Here is an 18,443-nt window from a genome sequence, read left to right as displayed (position 1 = left end):
CGCGTCCGTTAACTGCGCATTAGCCCGGATGTCAGCGGGCGTGAAGACGAGCGTGGAAATGCATTATTTACAAACAAGCCGTAACGGGCTTCGCATAAATTATCTTCATCGGTGATTCAGACGAGAGCGTAACTTCTTCTCTTTGATGATGCAGTCAACTGTAGCGCTCATACATGACAAGGCTTGAACACTTGGAATTGCCTGGAGATGATACACAACGGCGGCAAAGCACTTATTCAGTTCGACAAAAATAAATAAAACGCACCCCACAGTTCAACATAGTTGGGGGGGGGGGGGGGGGGGAAATAGCTACGCCCCTGGACATGACCAAGCCAGATTCTAGTTAAATGTAGGCCTCGAAAGGGATTTGTTGATTCGAGGGCCCCTAAAAGTTGCTTGTATTTATGTGAGCGTATCGTGTTCTGCGTGTAACGAGCCTCTCGTCCAAATGCATGCCAGAGCAGGAAGACCAAACAGATGCTCGCCGACCAACAGCGGCAATCCGGCTTTAACCAGCAAATGAATAAAAATCCATCTCGACAGCTCATTGACTCCCTTCACCCAAAAAAAAAAAAAAAGTTGAATTCCCACGCTCGGACATCATCATTAAAGCGTGAGCGGCGTCCGAGCGAGGCGTGACCGACTGACCACGGGTGAACCTTCAAATTGATTTTTTTTTTTTTCCTCTTTGCTCGCAAACACGCCGATGATCTACTGGCTTCTTTTCTGGGCTAATAAAGCTGCAGTCGGGGGGGGGGGGGGGGTAATGTCAGCAGTGGCGAGGCTGATGAAAGGCGGCGTAAACACGCACACACAAACACACTCCTGTCAGAAAAGCATTGGCACAAAGTTGGAGAACTTCAACAGAGTGTCAAAAGGTTCCTATTGAGCCAAATGTTTGATGAGCAAAAAAACGACACAAGCTAACAATCATGGTATCAGACCGACAGTAGTAGTCGGACTCTATTTTTAACCCTGTACCACAAAGGACTAATTATCCAGTTTCCAAAATTGGCGAGGTATGCCGCAGGTGAATGTATGGCACAGCCGAGTCCAACTCGTCCCTGAGGGCTAATTACTGGAGTTCAGGGTAACTATTTGTAGCCTTTTCGCAAGTCACAAATACTGTATGGAATGTAATTGTGAAGTGTTGAAGCAGAACCAACCTAGTTGTTAAACATAGTACCGTTAAAGGTACTGCCGAGAGTTTTGACGTAATTCGGGGTACCACCCTATAGCGACAAAACATTGTAGCCCTCCAACGTACAGCCTTCAAAAGAACTCAAGCGCTGTTTCCATGCAGAGCACGTCCAAATGTGTGTGTGTGTGTGTGTGTGTGTGTGTGTGTGTGTGTGTGTGTGTGTGTGTGTGTGTCTACCCCCCCCCCCCCCCCCCCCCCCGCCCCAAGTCAACAAGGTCAAGTGTCAAAGCAGAGTTTTATCGGTACCAAGACGTTGTACCGCTACATGGAAAAGCTACACTACTGTGTCCCTCAGGACTTGAGAATGTTCCCTACGTGTAAAACCTTTTCAGGGTGCCACCCTTGTGATAAGACATTGCGGCCCTTCAGCTACACTAATGTGGCCCTTAGGGCCCATGACCAGATTCCAAGGCAACTATTTTGTACCTTTCCATGCACAAAGGAGAACTTGACTGTTCATTGTAATCAAGGTACAGTTTAACAAATGGACCCCCTATTTTCACTTTAAGGTAACTCTTCAAGCATTTCTACTCTAATGTGCACCTCGGGGACCATTTGTGGTATCCCTCGAGTCGCGATTCATTGAAGCCTCAAGAGGCCGAGGTAGGACTCACCTATACCAGTCCAGACCCTTCTCGTAGTTCCTGTCAAAGAAGTGCGGCTCGTTCCCGACGGCCCGCACGTCCGGGTGCACCCTGAGCGCCTCCAGCAGGGCTCGGGTGCCCCCTTTCTTCACCCCGATGATGATGGCTTGGGGCAGCTTCTTCTCGCCGTAATCCGAAGTGCAGTTGAGCCGCGGATCGACCTCCGTGGCCTCCCGGAGGCGCGTCGGCTCTGTGGCGGACGCCCGCTGGGTCCCGGTCCAGACATGATCCCCGCCCTCCTCCTGGCCCGCCTCCCGGTCCACGACGGACCCCGCCGTGCTGAAGCGAGCCTCGACGAAGCTCGGCGAGGTGGCGTAAAGTTGATCCCTCACTAGCGTGGTGTCCTCGGTGCCGGCCGACCGAGCCTGGTAGGCAAAGTTGTCTTGCAGCGGGAACCGCAGCGAGTTGTAGCAGCTCATCAAGCTGTAGAACAGGTAGGTGACGGACAGGGAGAGGGTGAACATGAACAAGATCTTCCGGGGCACTTTAGAGGCGACAGTGCCGGACCAGAATGCCATCTCTGACAGCGGAGGTCCTCTCAGGGAAGTGGCCAGACATGTTTCCACTGCAGGTCTTGCATGGACAAAAAAAAAAAAAAAAAAGAGGAAATCAGCAAGAATCAGTCCCCGCTGCAGCTCCCGCTGTTTAAAAAAAGAAAGCGAGGCGTGAAGCTGGACCGAGCCGAGCCAAACGTGCCCGATTGCATATTCATTAGGGGGGGGGGGGAGGTAGAGGGGGGGATCGTTAAAATTCCGAGTCTCCCCCTCTCTCTTTTTCCCCCCCTCCTGTCTCTTTTGAGAATCGATTAGTTGATGCTTGACAGACAATGTCAGAATTTATCGGAGCCAACTTGCGAGGTTCCGCTGAAGCTGGCGTCCTTCCAAATGAGAGAGTGGACGCACGCAAAGAAAGAAAGAAAGAAAGAAAGGAAGAGAGAGAGAGAGTGGAGAAGTGATGCTGGTCAAGTGCGCATCTCATCCGTCCACCACCAAACAGTTGATCCACCCAATAATCTCATCACAGTAATAATCCTTCCTCCAGCAGCGGCAGTAAGAAGACGATCTTGGGCGAAAGAAAAAAAAAAAGTCAAAGGAGGAGGTGCGCAACACATCCACTCTTTCCCGCTGCCAAGGCATTTGTGGACGCGCGCGCACAATCCGCCGCGTGAGGATCCCTCACTCACTCTCTCACCCGCTCCTCGTGTGTTAACACACCATCATTTTTAGTCAGGGGGGGGGGGGGGGGGTGTCACACCCCCGTGTTGTTCCCATGACGTCAATTTCATTAAGCCCCTCACCCACCTACCTCTCAATAGAAGTCCGGAGCTGATTTTATTTTAAAATTTATTTATTTTTATGGAAGCGCCTTCACGATTGTGCACAAAAGCTCGTGTCTGCACCCTGCTGGTTTCCCGTTGAAGCACTCAAAGGCGCCCGCCGCGCGTGAGGAGCGACGGTTCAGAGCTAGTTTTACGCTTGAAGTTGCTCATAATAAAGACCGGGGACTAATATCGCATCCAGATGAGCATGAAAAATTATTGGTGTCCAACAGAAGCGACTTCAGAGCAATGTCTTTTGTGTTGACTATTTTGATCACAGCTTCTCTTTAAACTCGCCCGAGGACAAATGTGCACAGCATATCTTTTTTGTTTATGACAGCGGGGCCGTCAACATTCGCAAGTAGACCCGTGTGAGCCTTTTTTTTTTATTGTGAGTCGCACTCAGAGCATTAAGATTCAGCTCAAGAGGATATCTTATTAGGCGATGAATTATCAGTCATGATAAAGCGCTGCCAACTTTGGAGCCTTGTCAGAGAACCCATTTGGATTGTTGTGTTCAAGTCCTCAAGATGTTTTGCATTTATTTCCCCTTTGTCCCTCATCATCTCAAAACTCAAATAAACAAAATAGAATAGAAAATGAAATATTTGAGAAAACACAAGTAGTTTTTGTGTGTCACTTGGGGACAAAACTTAGCTGGCGGTGACGACACGTAGGTTAAATATCGCTCGCCGTGCCACATAACACCTGCCAAGACGAGGCGCGAGACGCCAGTTCGTGCCTCGACTCCTGAAGACCGCGAGACGATTCTTGTCAGCGAGTCTCTCGAGTGGCCCTGCGTAATTTCTCGCGCTGTCGCGGCGAAATCCGTCAGATGGCTGCTACCTTAGCAACAAATTTGCAGGCCGGTTTTTAACGCCGCTGTTGGGGTCTCCTTGCGGAAAACGCTGAACCACAGGCGAGGCTGAGATGAAATTTCCTCCACCTCAGTGTAATTGAAGCGCGTGGTGGCTCACTTTCAAGCTGACAGCGGCAGTTATGGCCTATCAGCCAGCTCTTTGACAGAGGATGTCCGCTAATCGAAGGAGGCATCATGATTTTCTCATCGAGAGAAATGAATGACATCCAGAGGAGATACCAAACCTTTTCCAATGGCTTGCCTTGAGATACAAAGCCAGATTCCTGCTCTGACGTGTGAACGTACGATTAGCTGCTGTTGGTTTTGCTCCTCTTTGAATGCCCCCCCCCTTCCCTGCCAGACTTTGCCACGACCGCCACGCTCAGCGTCGATGGCGAGGTGCGTTGATAGATACCGTCCTTTCCGTCGATCAATAATCTCGCTTTCCCGCAGTGTTGACTGGCCTGCCACGCGGTCCTGCTAATTAGATGATAAAAGTGATGGATGCGTATTAAATTCAGTTGCCAAGCGCTTTCAAGCCAACTCCTTTGGGCTTCGTCCCATTTCCTGCTGACCTTCTGGATCCCGACTTTATAATCGGATGCGGAGGCCCATCGACGGTGGAGCTGATCGGGATTGAAAACGTTATCTGAATCCATATTTGTTTCGAAAGCATTTGGTGATGTCAAAGACAAGTTAGTTAAGTTGGTTTGAGAAGCAGGCTTTGCCACATATTGACTCCCATTCTCCGTCTGTTGTGTGGAATCTTGAGGGTGTTGATGTTTGACTGATGCAACACACGGCCAACTCTTTCCTTTCTAATGGGCCGCATCTTCTGGAAGTTTTGTCACGGGAGACTTTGCTTTTCTTTCACTTGTTTTGACTTCGATTTCTCCCAAGGTGCTATTGAACGCTTTGAACGTCATTCACAGTCTCATCCGAAAGTATTGGAACAAATTCCTTTATTGTTGCTGTGAACTAAAAACAGTCTCTCTTAAATATTAGCCTCCATATTTTTTTATCCACAGATGATAGAATCGCATATTTTCATGTTGGTTGAAGAAAAGACAAAACCCAAATCTGCTTGTAGACATTTAACGTTATCTATTGTTTGAAAATGGCAGTGTGTGAGGAACTCAATTGGCCATTTGAATTCCCAAATATGGTTCCTCCCTTAATATAGCTGACCTTTAATTGAACGACGTTCCTTTCAAGGCCTCTCTCTCTCTCCCTCTCCCTTTCTCTCTTAATTTTTCAGATGAGAGGATGTGTTTTAAAATGCTGCTCGTGTTTTTAAAAGATAAAACGACTTTGACGTCTGAGGGCCGGGAGCTTAACGGCAAACGCAAGGGGCCAAGAAGGGCATAACACACACAGTGAATGAATGAATGAATGAATGAATGAATGAATGAATGAATGAATGAATGAATGAATGAATGAATGAATGAATGAATGAAAATCATGACAGTTTATTTTCACAAGCAGTTTGAAGTTTCTTTTGGACTTGAGATGTTTTTCCAATGTCAGAGTCCACAAGGACATTAGATGCATCTTCACTGTTTTCCACCGAGGAGCGACGGGGAAAAATGGGAGTCATGTTGGGGATAAATGCACCTGAGGGAGAAGCCCAATGTGTTTTTCTAGCTTTTTTTTTTTTTTTTGGCCGCCTCGTCTGAAGGCGGCAATAAACACTGACCCTCTTGTTTCTTTCTGACATGTGACACGGCAATGTGTGGAAGTAAATCCCAGCGCCGCAGAGCAAAAAAAAAAAAAGCGAGGCTGGCGGCGAAAGAAAGTCGCCGCGCCGGCTAAATCAGGTGTGCAATCGCAGACAGCTGCCGTCGCAATGCTGATGATATTTTACATTTCATTGCGCCATTGTTTGTCGTTGCCGTGGCGCTCGCTGCGCTTCTCTTTCCGCCGCCTGTGCCAAATGTTGTGTTTTATTTTGGATGACTAATCACCTGCCTTTGATTCGTACTAATTCCGCTTTATCGCTGACGCAAGCCTCTTTGTTTATCGTAAGATAGGAGCTCATTAATGATTATGACAGGGTCACAACGCTGCGGCGGGCTGAAAATCTACAAAATATCTCCAAATATGCAGAAAAACATGTCAATCTTCACAGGCAGCTCAATGAAACCATAAATGAAGCATTTCATCAGCAGCGGTCACATGGGACCCCAGTTGACATTTGACAACTTAAACTTGGCAAGATGGATTCATTTTTAACTCAAGGAATTCATCAACAAAAATTTAAGTATAAAATAGAATGTTGCTTCTGATTTGGGCTGATATGTAATGATTTTTTTAGTGGGCGTCATGAAATGACGAGAACTGTAATTGGTCCCAAAATGGCCGCTTCGAACCAAAATGGCCGACTTGTTTAATTTTGGATCCTTGAGACATTGTGCCATTATGGTTGGAAGCAGCTGTTTTGGGCGAATTCCAAGGCTCATACTTTGACAAACTATGAATAGGGACTTGGGCTGGATGGAACCAGGTGTCCTACACAGATGGGTAATGCTAAATTGCCAAGAATGTCGACAAAGAGTGTGATCGTTGGATGGATTAACTATGAAAAAGGCAGACAAGGCTTTTGGCTGTCATTTTTGTGCATATTGAAAGTTAATAGTATAGTGGATGTTATCTGAAACATTTTATAAACTGTATATGAGACGAGCTTCACGAGCCTTGGAAACTAACTCTGGTTTATTTGATTTTATTTCTACGCATTTAATGAACAATGGCTGCCAGCAGTCACTTTCCCCCCAAAATCTTACAGACATTAATAACGGTAATAGTTTAGTCCACCGTGCCTGGCCCATCTAACAAATCATTTCCATGTGCTGGAGCCGGAAAAAAAAAAGATTTCCATATGTATGAGTTTTTGAATGCGGAGGCCTTTCTCCGGCAGCACTATTAAGGGAGTTCTCCGTTGGCTGCACACGCCTGGCGAACTGTACGGCATTCTAATCTGGTCATTTGAGGGGTTACGGTGGGAGAGTCTGCGGCTCATCTGTCGCTGGAGAGGAAGTGCTCTGTTTGCCAAAGACTTGAAATACAACCGGAAGCAATGTGTTGAACTAATAAGGGTTATTAAGTTGGCTCTCCGAAATTTTTCCCATCTTCAATTGAGTTTAACTTATGGTCAAAACAGTTTTGCGAGACAGAGGCTGAGCTTCACTGTGTTTGTTTACAGCGATTTATACTTCCATTCTCCGACCCCATTTCTACCGTACTCAAAACTACCAACGTACATATTGAATGTTCTTCCCACTCCAAATTCAGAATTAGCAGTTGGGTCTGACGAAAGATCTCTCTCGCTCTTGCGCCGCATCACGTCAACACAGTGATAGCTGTCCTGTCAATCAGAACCCAGCGTGGAGGCTCTCAAGACATGCAGGGCCGGTCGAACTTTCCAGCACTTTCTCTTCCCATCCTGCTGTAAACAATTGCAAAGTCTTTCATTGTACCCGATTATCTGAATTTGTATGTACACTAGAGACTTCCGATAATTGTTATTATTTGGATTGGAAGGGATGACAAATGCTCCAATTTGCTTTGGCAAAGCTAAAACATGCATAAAACATGTTTAGTAATGGAGCCATTAAAAAAAAACAAAAAACTTCTTCTTCTCACATTTAGAGGCAAAGCCATTCAAGCCCGAGTCGCTTTTATGGACTTTTGCTGGGTAAAAGCTGCCGAAATGTTACGTTTTATAGTCGTTCACGCTGCGCCAAGCGTCTGATGTGCTCAGCCGCCAATTTGTTTATGTCTCGCAGACGGCCTGTGTGTGATTTATCGTCGGGCCGGTGGGGGCGGAAGCAGAGGAGGCTGTTGTCTTCCTCCTCTGCTTCTCGCTTTCTCGCTCTCTCTCCCGCCGCAACGTTCACCCAGATATGCAGCCTCGGGCGAGCGTGCCTTTCATTATTTCTTTTGAAACTTTCATCTGAAGTCTCTGAGGGATTAGCCCTCTTGATTCCTGACACAGTCGATGAAAAACAAGCCTCATATACAGCAAAGGCTCACAGCCGGAAAAGCCACGCTGAGCCAGCCCCCCCCCCTTCGTGGCTCGGTGTGAACACACACAATGGCTTACGCGTGTGGGCGCACCCCCCCCTCCCCATTTTTGAAGACATTGGCTTATTTAGATTTGTCTTGTTGGTGATATCAAGCAATGCTGCGGCAACAAATAAGGATTGCTCTCCATTCAGGATGCAATCTTACAACTTGTTCCTATGGAAACATGCTTGTAATACATCCGATGGGATTCAATTCAAGAACTGGATTGTAAATTCTTCCTTTATACATTGACACAATGGGAGGTAGTGAAGGCTGGATTGGCTCCAAATAAAAAGTGATATTTTAAGGGCCCATTTTCATGTCATTAAAAATTAAATTCGCCTCATTTGTCTGAATATTATGACGACAAATACATGTTGAGCAAAACTGTACTTCATGTATATTTCTTCTGTGCGGTCTGTGGCATCACTCGATTCTCCGCATCTATTCGGCCATGGACAAGAAATATCCTCCCGGTTGGTGTGTCGTGATAAGCGCCAGGTGCTGGCCAAGTTTATCCATTTCGTCCCCCCAGATAAAGTTTCTGCTGCTGTTTTTTTTTTTTTTTTCTATATGATATTCTTATCTCGTCGTGTGTGTGCAGAATGTGATTCGAATCGCAAGGCTTGTTGTGGCTCTGTCAGAGCATACGTGCGCCTTAATGATGGGCGACATACTATTGCTGGAAAATTGCTTTTCCCATAAGAAATAACGCCAATGATAGTTAGAACGCTGCAATGGGCAGTTTGTTAGGTAACATTGGGTCAAAAATATGACCGACACCCCCCAGCTACCTTCTTGTATCTTAAAACACAGCAGCTCCCTAAATGAAAGTGAGCAAAACAAGAACGTCATTCTGCAGACGCTTGAAGGTCACCAGGAGACTTTTTTTTTTTTTTTTTTATCAATTCCTGCCACGTTTTGAATGAAAAGCGACCCGAGCCCCTCGCTCCATCAATTCACGATACTCTCAGCCGTCCCGCTCGGCCTTATCTTCCCACCGCAAGTGTGTGGAAAATGTGTCATTTGACAGAAAAATGGAATGAAAGCGTTTGAATGTAGCCATCCCCGACAAGCCACGGTGGAATATGTCATCTATTTAAGAGCTAATTTCATCATAATTCCAGCGCTCTGCTTATGTCAGGTCCGGTTTTATGCCTTGATTGTTGCTAGTCAAAATGGCAGAAAGCAAAGATTTTGATTAAAGACGGCTTTCAACAGCGAGGTGCTTTGTCTCACGTGGCAGCAGGTGTGCGTTTAGAAGCCGAATCAACCCCTTACGGGACGCGATAATTAACAATTGTTTTTGTTTTATTTTTGACAACAAGAAACATTTATCACAGCGTGAGCGAGAGGAAAATTTTTCATGTTTTACCAGCAATCTTTGAGCTTGACGTATTCAGTTGCATCACCTTTCAAAAAGCAGTTAGGAACGACTTGTGTCAGAATCAAAATGAAATCAAATCGAGCTGCGGGCAACCTTTTTGTGTCTGATCCTCAAAATGATCGTCAAACCTTTGCATCGTTAGCTATCGTAGGCGGAAAGGGAAGAACTGTATTTTTTTTTGTATTTTTATTTTACCGACGGTCCGGGAATGTAATTACACGACTTGACGGCAACTTCTACTTCTCTAATGCTTCCGTGTCATCCACTTTGTCAAACGGCATCCTATAAAAAAAAAAAAGTCCGCCGTGTACTTTCTGATTAAATTTACGACTGCAATAAAATGTGACCGACCGAAGTTACTCGGCCATCTGGACGCGCTGCATTAACGCGTCGTTTTGAGCGCGTGATGGACGCGCCTAGAGCGCGTCGCGCGCAGATGTTGCTGCGTCCGTAGGCCATCAAGGACGTTCGCGCGAGTAATCCGAGTCCTCCGACGTCCGCCTCACGATCGTGTAAATCATCTACGAGGAAAGCTGTCAGGCGCGATGACACCGCTCATCAACAACGGCGAGCGCTCACCACGGCGACGTACGTCTTCATCAGCGAACGGACAGCGGGAAGTCTCTGGCGTTCGCGGCTTGTAATTGTCACGATGCTGTAGGCCAAATCTGATTGCGGTGGCTTTACATCATGCCACAATGTGGCACAAGCTTTTATCATCATAAGCGCCCAGTGGCCCGACTATGACTGGATTACCTTTTCTTAACCAGGCTATGATATCAATACACGTGAAAGAAAATAACACCGACTGGAGGGAAATGCAGAGTGACGAATATTCGGCAAGTCAGATGCAATTTGATGTAATAATGGCGTCTCTGGGTTCCTGACTTGCATGCTTTTAGTGAACAATCAGAGCAATTGTGTTTGAATAAGCTGCATTTTTATCAGCTATTTGAAAGATGATTCTGTGCAAATGGAGGACTTTGTTTTGAAATGTTCGGATCAGCCTAAAACGCACTATAACCTTACAAGCAGAGGTGTCCAAATGAATCAATTAACCGGCAAGTAATCGTTTATCAAATTAAGTGGTTTTAAATCCAAAAGATACATATTTGCAGGATCCTGTAGTCCTCCGTGAAAGCAAACTGTGTTGAATCAAAATTAAATAAAAGTTCTTAGTTTGCTGCAGTAAATAATTGTAATGTTGAATGCTAAATACATTTTGGTGCATAACCACCTGTTGCACTAAAGCTAAGAGGCAAATGTTGTGTGCAGACGTTTGTCCTGTTGACACAAGGATTCAATCTTTGACGACAAACCTTCCCAAGTAGCTTGCGAGCTAACGCAGCTTGATCCTACCGGTAGATGGAGAGACATCCGAGCGCAGCCTCTGCTCATCGGCAGCGGTGTCACCTCGTCTCTGCAAGTTAATGTCTTCAAACACAGATTGAACTTGACTTTTGTGTCTGTCTCTTGTATTTTTTCTCCAGTGGATGGACGTAAAGCAGAGCTGAGTTTTGTAAGCCGGATTTCCATGTAAACTTCAGATGAGTCGCGACTGGAATCCTCACACTCAATCGGGAGAAAAGCGTGGGATGTGACAAATTGTGTAACAGGTAAAGATGAAAACACAATCATTGTCAAGTTTTCACTTGCTTTTTTTATGACTGCCGGGACTAAAAAGTCGGAAGAAGTCATACTGTTTGGCAAAAAATGTAGTGTGGCACTTTATTTAGATCAAAATCAAAAATTGGGTGGAGTGAAACTGAAGTAAAATTTCCAATAAATGAATAATGAATATTATTAATTGATCACACCTCAGTCAAAAGTTAGCTTAGCAATTAGCATAGACTCTGTCTTTTGATAATTACAATTTGTGATTCCTCCAAGAGAATGATATTTGTAGTGTCATTTACACGGTGGCGATGATTTCCGACTTCGGAGTGACTCGGCAGTTTGTTTAGTCCAGCTAACGCTCGTTGCTAGCTAGCAGCACGCTTAGCCTGTGTGCCTCGCACTGCTACGTTGACATTAGCGTTCGCTTTCAATGCGAGGTGTTTTCGCGGTTCAGGTTTAGCTTCACTTGAGTTCCATTTTATCATAGTAAAAAAAAATAATCCACACATCTGTGAAATATTCTTCTCCATTCTCTGGCCCTACAGGTTAGCTTTAATTCCCTCGTGTGTGACGCAAAGGCCGTCCCGCTTATTATGCTCATGTTGTGCGTTGTGACTGGTGTCAGCAGTCATCTCCAAGTCATCAGCGACAAAACGCCCCTATTTATAATTCATGTGATGTGTTTCATCGCCATAGCAATGTTTTTTTTGTTGTTTTTTTTTTATTCCCATCATGTCTGTTGGGGTCATTTTAAGGGTCATTACAGCGTAGCTCTCAAGTAGCCTGATGAGATTCAGGCTGGCGGTGCAGTTAACACGAGGACCACGAGACAAAAGCTGAGGGAGAAAGGACACCAAGATGAAATGTGAAATGATAAGTAAAGATTCATTAGCGGGTCATATTATGAGCGTTCCTTTTGAAAAATGCCTCCATTCCGCCGCCTTTTTTTCTTATGTTAATCGAAGGCGTGTCTGCTTGATAGCGGCACTCGCGCACGCTATTGAAATGCGGCCGGCGTAATGTAATGTGCGTGCGACTTAATGGAAAGACATTAGGCAAAAAGGCATCGGAAGAAGATTAAAAGCAATAGGTGTATGAATAAAAGAGTTTAATGGCTGCTACATGCAGACGCTTTCGCAATTATGTCAAGCTATTAAGAATGCATTATTTACATTTTAAAATATTAAACGTCCGAGAAATGGATCAGCCCAAACAAATGATTGCCCGTAAAGATGTTTATATGTTTGCATATTCCGTGTTAATGTGTCCGAGCACGCTAATCGGCCGACAATACCCCAGTTTGATGACCAGCTTTTAACTAATTCTGTTTTTTCGTCTTTTATAAATCCCCCCCCAAAACTCCACTGAGACACTTTAGACATAGAAATGCCATTTGTACCATGCAAAGCTTTTAAACTGTACAGACAATGTTTTTTTTTTTTTCCCAGAAAACTGCTGCACTTTCTTCGAGGAATGTGTCAGCAGCATCTTCTAGGAGAATTTTTAATGCCCTTCTGAAACGGACAAAAAAACAAAACAAAAGCAACCTTAATTGGATGAAATTGCAAACCAAGCGCTGACTCTGAAAGGGAACCAGCCATAGCGGCGTTATTTATACCCAACACGTTGGGTTGAGGATTTGACTCAGCATGTCGGGTTAAATTTTTGAAGAACGTTACGTCCGGTTTACCTCAATTGCAGTACAAAATGGCGTCCATCTTGAGATCCAGTTTTTAACTCAATCTGCTGGGTCAAAATAATTCAGCCAACCTTGCGTAAAAGTAAATATGCAACCCGGTGAGTAGGCGAGGAAGACAACCCAGCATCATTTTCAGGTATCCACATTTCTCTCACCTCAGTCAACACTCGTTCGAGTCCCCGTCTGATCGGCTGATCCTTTGAAAACATGTCGGCAGCCGCCTGAGCGACGGTCTTACGGTGAACATAAGCTCGTGGCACTAATGGAGGGAAAATGTTCGCAGATGGTCCTAATCCAGGTCGAGAGCAAATGACTCCTAAATGGCGGGGATGAAGTCGTCTACGGGATTTCCAAAGGCGCCGTGTCTGTTTGCGGCGGGATTAATGACCCCGAGCTGTAGAGTTGACTGGGGGATTTGCTATCCTCGCACTTAGCCGTAAACACCAGAAGCTCCCTGAGCAGAATCAGGACGAATGCGTGATGCATCTCCCGCCATCGCTTTTAGCGAGATGTCGACTGAAGTTTCACTTCAATATTTTGATTTTCCTTCATTTTATCAAAACAGCCACAATGCATTTTCTGCGTAGAGTTGAATGAGTACTTCTACTTTTCCCGGGGTACTTGTACTTTTATTTTATAACGAGTACTTTTGCCACCTGTGTTTATAAATGCCACGTCGAAGCGCTCTGACATGCACCTTCATCACATGGCTAAAGGCGATGGCGGCGGCGGTGATGAATGAGCCGCGGGCCTAGCCCGCCGCCTTCCTCTGACAGCGGCGCTGTCATCGGCCGCCGAGCCGGCGCCTCCATTAACTTGTGACACGGGCGCATCTGCACCCTCGCCGCCGGTGACGCTCTCGGTCGCTCACTCGCGGTCACCCCGTTGCTCCGTCACTCCCGCCGTCGCCTGTTTATGTGCTTTTTATTTCCACTTTGCAACAGGAAGTGAGGAAAAATGTTAAAATCGGTGATGGAGCACATCACCCGGCTCGCTGGATGCTGATGGCGAAGAAACACGTGATTCCATTCCCGCAGCATCTGGCCACCCGCGCCATGAAAACTTCGAGCGACTAAGTCATTCGGGGCTACAAATGAGACTTTGATTGTCACAGGACTACGGGGACAACAAGTCACGGCCGCCGCGTCTCGGCATCAAATTATGACAGAGTTGAAGTATTCAATAAATTGAGCCGCGGCGTCCCTGCCGTAATTACGCGCACGCGCGCAAACAGATGCTCCGCTCATCCAGGGCGGGTCAAGTTAATCCCCGATGCCCGCCGAGGAAGTGAATCACGGTGAGGAGGCCGAACTACCTGCGTTTATTTACGCACGCGCACGTAATTAACCTGCGCCTGAACCTGTTATTGAACCGTTTCAATCCAGCCAACGAAGATTCGGCTCGAGTAATAGTACGGCAAACCTTTACACCCAATAGAAAGCGCTTCCTCGTTGTCTTAACATCTTCTGTCAAAATACACAAAGGATGAAAATCACCCACTTGTCACTTTGGTTGAAATTACAGTTAAATTTCGACATTTTTGACTGATGGTTTTCCAAGCGAGGGGGAAAGAAATCACTCCCGCACGCCACATCAATAAATAATCCTTTAATAATAAGAGCTCTTTTTTTTAGACTTATGATAATCGGGCCTTCCCTGAGAAAATGTGTCTCAAAATTGGACCATTATCTGTGTGTGTGTGTGTGTTGCGATAAATTGGTTGCTGCCCCAACAATTGTCTTCGCACAAAAAAAACGCCAGCTTCAATAATACTGATAAAATGGACAGAAATTGTGAGCGGAGCAAAGACCAAAAAAAAAAAAAAAAATCATATCAACAAACCTTTTGCAACCTCACGCGTTTCTCTCATGAATGGAAATTGATTTAGAGAAATTGGAGTGCATTGAGGTTCGCATTGATTTCAGGCCACTGATGATAGCCGCTCTGAATCACCAGCGCAAATGGGAAAATCCAAGCAGAAATGACACATTTGGACTCGCGGGGCGACACCTCTTTTTTTTTTCCTGCGGGCTCGTTCTCGGCGTACACATAAAAGATGACGACTGCGTCCATCCACCGGCCATGTGGAAATGCCGATAAAGGCCTCAAAATCAATAAAGCCGCCCACTGCTTTATGATCTTTGTGCGGTCGAAGTGCTTATGGGGCAACCGGCTTCCGACCCAGCGGTGGATTTTTGCACAAACACCACCCGGCAGCAGGATTCACAGAGTATCAGTCACATTTATCCCTCTACCTTAACCACTTTGAGCCTGAGCCAATGAACGCAAGTGAAAGTGCAGAGGGCGGAGCCCTGGGGGACTCCGGAAGATTAAAATAACATTTACGTTGCACTAAATGATGTAGAAATGGATGGATTCATTCTTGACCTCACTGTATGAGAGGCAGGGTACATCTAGGACTGGTCGCCGGTCAATTACAGGGCACATGTTAACAAACTGGCATTCAATTAAGCAGACTCGCATGGCTTGCTGGATTTTTTTTGTTGAGGCTATTGAATTTGAGCAGCTGCCCTCGTGTTCCCACTCACGCTCCTTTCCCGGCAGGAGTGTCTTGGCAATGATGCGTACGCCATTAAGGCAGGGCTCCTCGGCAGGAACCTTCCTCCATGCGTCACTCGGACAGATTTATTCGCACGCCGTGCGACAGGATGGCCAAAGTTTAGAGTGGAGACAGGACGTTAAATCTTCGGCTCACCCCGTCTAAATCTTGCACGTCTCATAGGCTAGAGTGACACTGTTTGGTCCGAGTGGCCGCTTCCCATGTGATATTTGTTTCCAATTGTCAATTTGCATGTATTGCCACCATTCCAAAGAGATTTTAAATTTATGGAACATGTAAAACAACTCAAGTTGCATTGAATTGATGACGACAATCATAAATAATCCAAATATCAAAAGTAGATTTTGTAGTCTGGAAGCTGCTAGCAAGATTTGAACAAGTCTCACTTTACCCCTCCCTCGGTTCTCGTGACTCTCTCCAAACAAATTCCCTGCTAGCATTTCATGCATTTTTTTTTTTAAATGCTAGCATAAATGAAATGAAACGTGCCAATTATGACCCAGGAGAGCCCAGATTCGAGATTGTGTCATTTGACGCATGCAGTTTAAATCCTGCCTAAGTCTCTCCTCTCTTTTTTTTTCTATTAATTTATCATTGTTGACCCACCATGGACATGGTTGACTTGTCTAATTGCTCATTTAGCCGACATGTTAAGTAAATTGTGGTCTGTTGTGAAAATGAGAGTGCAGTTCACCCATGTTGCGTCTGATCACCTTTGTTGTTGTTATTGCAAGTTACAATTTCAACTTTGTCATGACCATTCGGTCTTCCGATTCATTCCTGCCTTGACGGAGTGCTTGTTATCACCTCACCTTGCATCTTCCTCCTCAATCAAAGCCTGCAGACATGAATCACGCGCCAATATGAGCAAACCCGACACCTCCCATACACCCCCCCCCCCCTTTCCCTCCTTATTTAACATCCACGCACGCCTTCAATTTGATCGCAGACGCAAAGCAATGGCGACTTTTGCCGCTGTCGACATCGTAAATCTGAACCGGATTAAAAGTGCTGCTTCACTGTTGGCGGAGATCTGTGGGCTCATCTGTCACCTGTGGAGGAAACGCAGAAAATAAATCGACTGTTAACATACTGCCATCTGCTGGAGGATATTGGAATAGGCACAAGGACGTGCCTGACGACTGTGAGGGAATTTATTCGATGTTATATTTTCTTAGCAGTGCGTAACACTAACAATAAAATCCCCCCCAAATTATCTATTGGCTAGATAATACGGACAATATAATCTGGGCCAAGGCCGAGAAACAAGAAATTATCTGAAGAAGACAATAAATATTCAATTTATATTCTGTCTGTCAATGGGGAAAAGAAGCGTTTGTATCTACTTGCACACTACAAAAATAGAAATAGCAATTAAATTGTGACAGATGTTCATCGTCAAATCTTCATAACGCTAGCGTTAGATTTACCCGTTTTTATTTATTTTTAATTATTTATCTTTTTATTTTTTTACGTATTTGTTTATTTTATTTTGAAGAGCGTATTTTTACTGCAGGCAAAGGGGACATGTCATTGAAGATGGCTTGTTTAATAAGTATAACTAATAATTTAATAACCCTTTTACCCTGTCCGTGTTGCTATCATATTCACACAAGTTTGGGGAAACAAAAGGTTCAGTTCCCCTTTGAAGCTCATTAGAGTCCATTTTTCTCAGCGCGCTGTCATCTGTAAGTGCAAACACGTCAGCTGAGAAGTAGCTCGCGATCCCATCTCGGTTGGATAAATTCTCAGCTGGCGGCCTGAACCCGAACAACTTCATTCCGCCGCGCACTCGTCCGACACGCCCTTTGACCCCCGGCCGTTGGCTCGCAGCACTCGCTCCCCCAGATGTCATCACGCTAAAGCGTAGAGCAAGACGTGACTGTGGATTGTTCTAGTCTTTTCTAGATATTTTTAGATGTATTGAAATATCATTCCAACCTTACACTTTTTAGTTGGATTCACTTTTGTTTTGTTTTTTTGCAGGATTTTGATCACAGAGCATTTTTCATCACCCAAGAAGTGCAATGATGACGACGCACTGGCCATGCAAGGATTTCAGCTTCTTTTAGTGAGTGTACACACACAGCAACACACATACACACACACATCTATAATGACATTGCTCGCCCAGTCCGATGCCCCAGCAGATTGAATGAGCGAGCACCCGCTGTGCTACGAGCGAGCTGGCAACTTGCAGATTAAATAAAGCTGTCCGGTCCAGACCCGACCGAAATGTCTCGACGCAGAAGGAAATGTAATGTTTGCGTCTCGGAGAGTGCTGCAATGTGCGAAGGGGGCGCATCCCAGGGGCCCCAGCTGGGTCCAATTTGGGGTCCACAGAGGTCACTCCACAAAGGGAATGAATGGCAAGGAAATGAGCTTTTCGCTCGCGAGTGAAATTGACTGCGGAAGCTTCTCAAGGTTGATTGCTGTCTCACACGATAAAAAAAAATTACATCTTGTTTTGACCCTGATTGAAATTAGCCAGTGACATGTTAACATTGCTCTTCACTGTTGTTGAAACAAGAACTATTTGAACACAATTGGTGGTGCAACACATGTAGACAGATAATATTCACAGGTATATCTGTGTGTGTATGCTTTAGCAGAATGTTTGACCATTTCAATTGTTGGCTGTTTTTATAATTTGGCTTGCAGCGACCAGTGTGTCACAAAGCATTGTTTTGTGCCCGTACGTTGGTGACGAATGGCCTCCATTTAAAGCGGGGAATACGTCAGCCATTTATTCCCCGCTCGAGAGCTTGTTTAGACATTCTCGACATGCCCGCCGCACGTTTTTTATGCCGTGTTTAGCCACGGCTACCTTGAAAACGTCAGCGTGGTGTTCTTGGCATCGTGCATGCTATTGAGCCCTAACGGATGGCTGTAATTACCTTTGAGGACCCGCCGAGCGTCTGCCGACGACCAGTTCACGCCATCGTGCTGGTGTAGCGCTAAAAAGTAACATTAGCTCTTTGCATATAAACAAGCGTGAGTGCGGTTCAAGGACACGGGTCTCTTCTCAATCAATAAGTGCTAAAGGTCCTAAATGAGCACATTAGTCATGTT

At 45.5% G+C, this 18,443-nt stretch overlaps 1 protein-coding gene and 1 long non-coding RNA gene across 2 annotated transcripts in view; one reads left to right on the top strand and one right to left on the bottom strand.

Annotated features, from left to right (window-relative positions):
- The window catches only part of hs3st4 (heparan sulfate (glucosamine) 3-O-sulfotransferase 4), a 46,941-nt gene extending 44,578 nt beyond the window's left edge, over positions 1-2,363 (bottom strand). The window contains exon 1 of the mRNA XM_085933934.1: positions 1,816-2,363. Within this exon, the coding sequence (XP_085790060.1) occupies positions 1,816-2,363 (548 nt within the window). The remainder of the gene's footprint in view (positions 1-1,815) is intronic.
- Positions 1-18,443, top strand: part of LOC147044149 (uncharacterized) — a 106,249-nt gene that overhangs the window by 53,088 nt on the left and 34,718 nt on the right. Inside the window, exons 3-4 of the long non-coding RNA XR_015068502.1 lie at positions 10,965-11,090; positions 17,358-17,442. This is a non-coding gene — a long non-coding RNA (uncharacterized LOC147044149). The remainder of the gene's footprint in view (positions 1-10,964; positions 11,091-17,357; positions 17,443-18,443) is intronic.

Source organism: Syngnathus leptorhynchus, chromosome 16, assembly GCF_054491065.1.
Source record: "Syngnathus leptorhynchus isolate UIUO chromosome 16, UIUO_Slep, whole genome shotgun sequence".
In the NCBI taxonomy this organism is placed as follows: domain Eukaryota; kingdom Metazoa; phylum Chordata; class Actinopteri; order Syngnathiformes; family Syngnathidae; genus Syngnathus; species Syngnathus leptorhynchus.
Note: the sequence above shows the minus strand (reverse complement) of the source record. Positions and strands in the feature narration are given on the sequence as shown.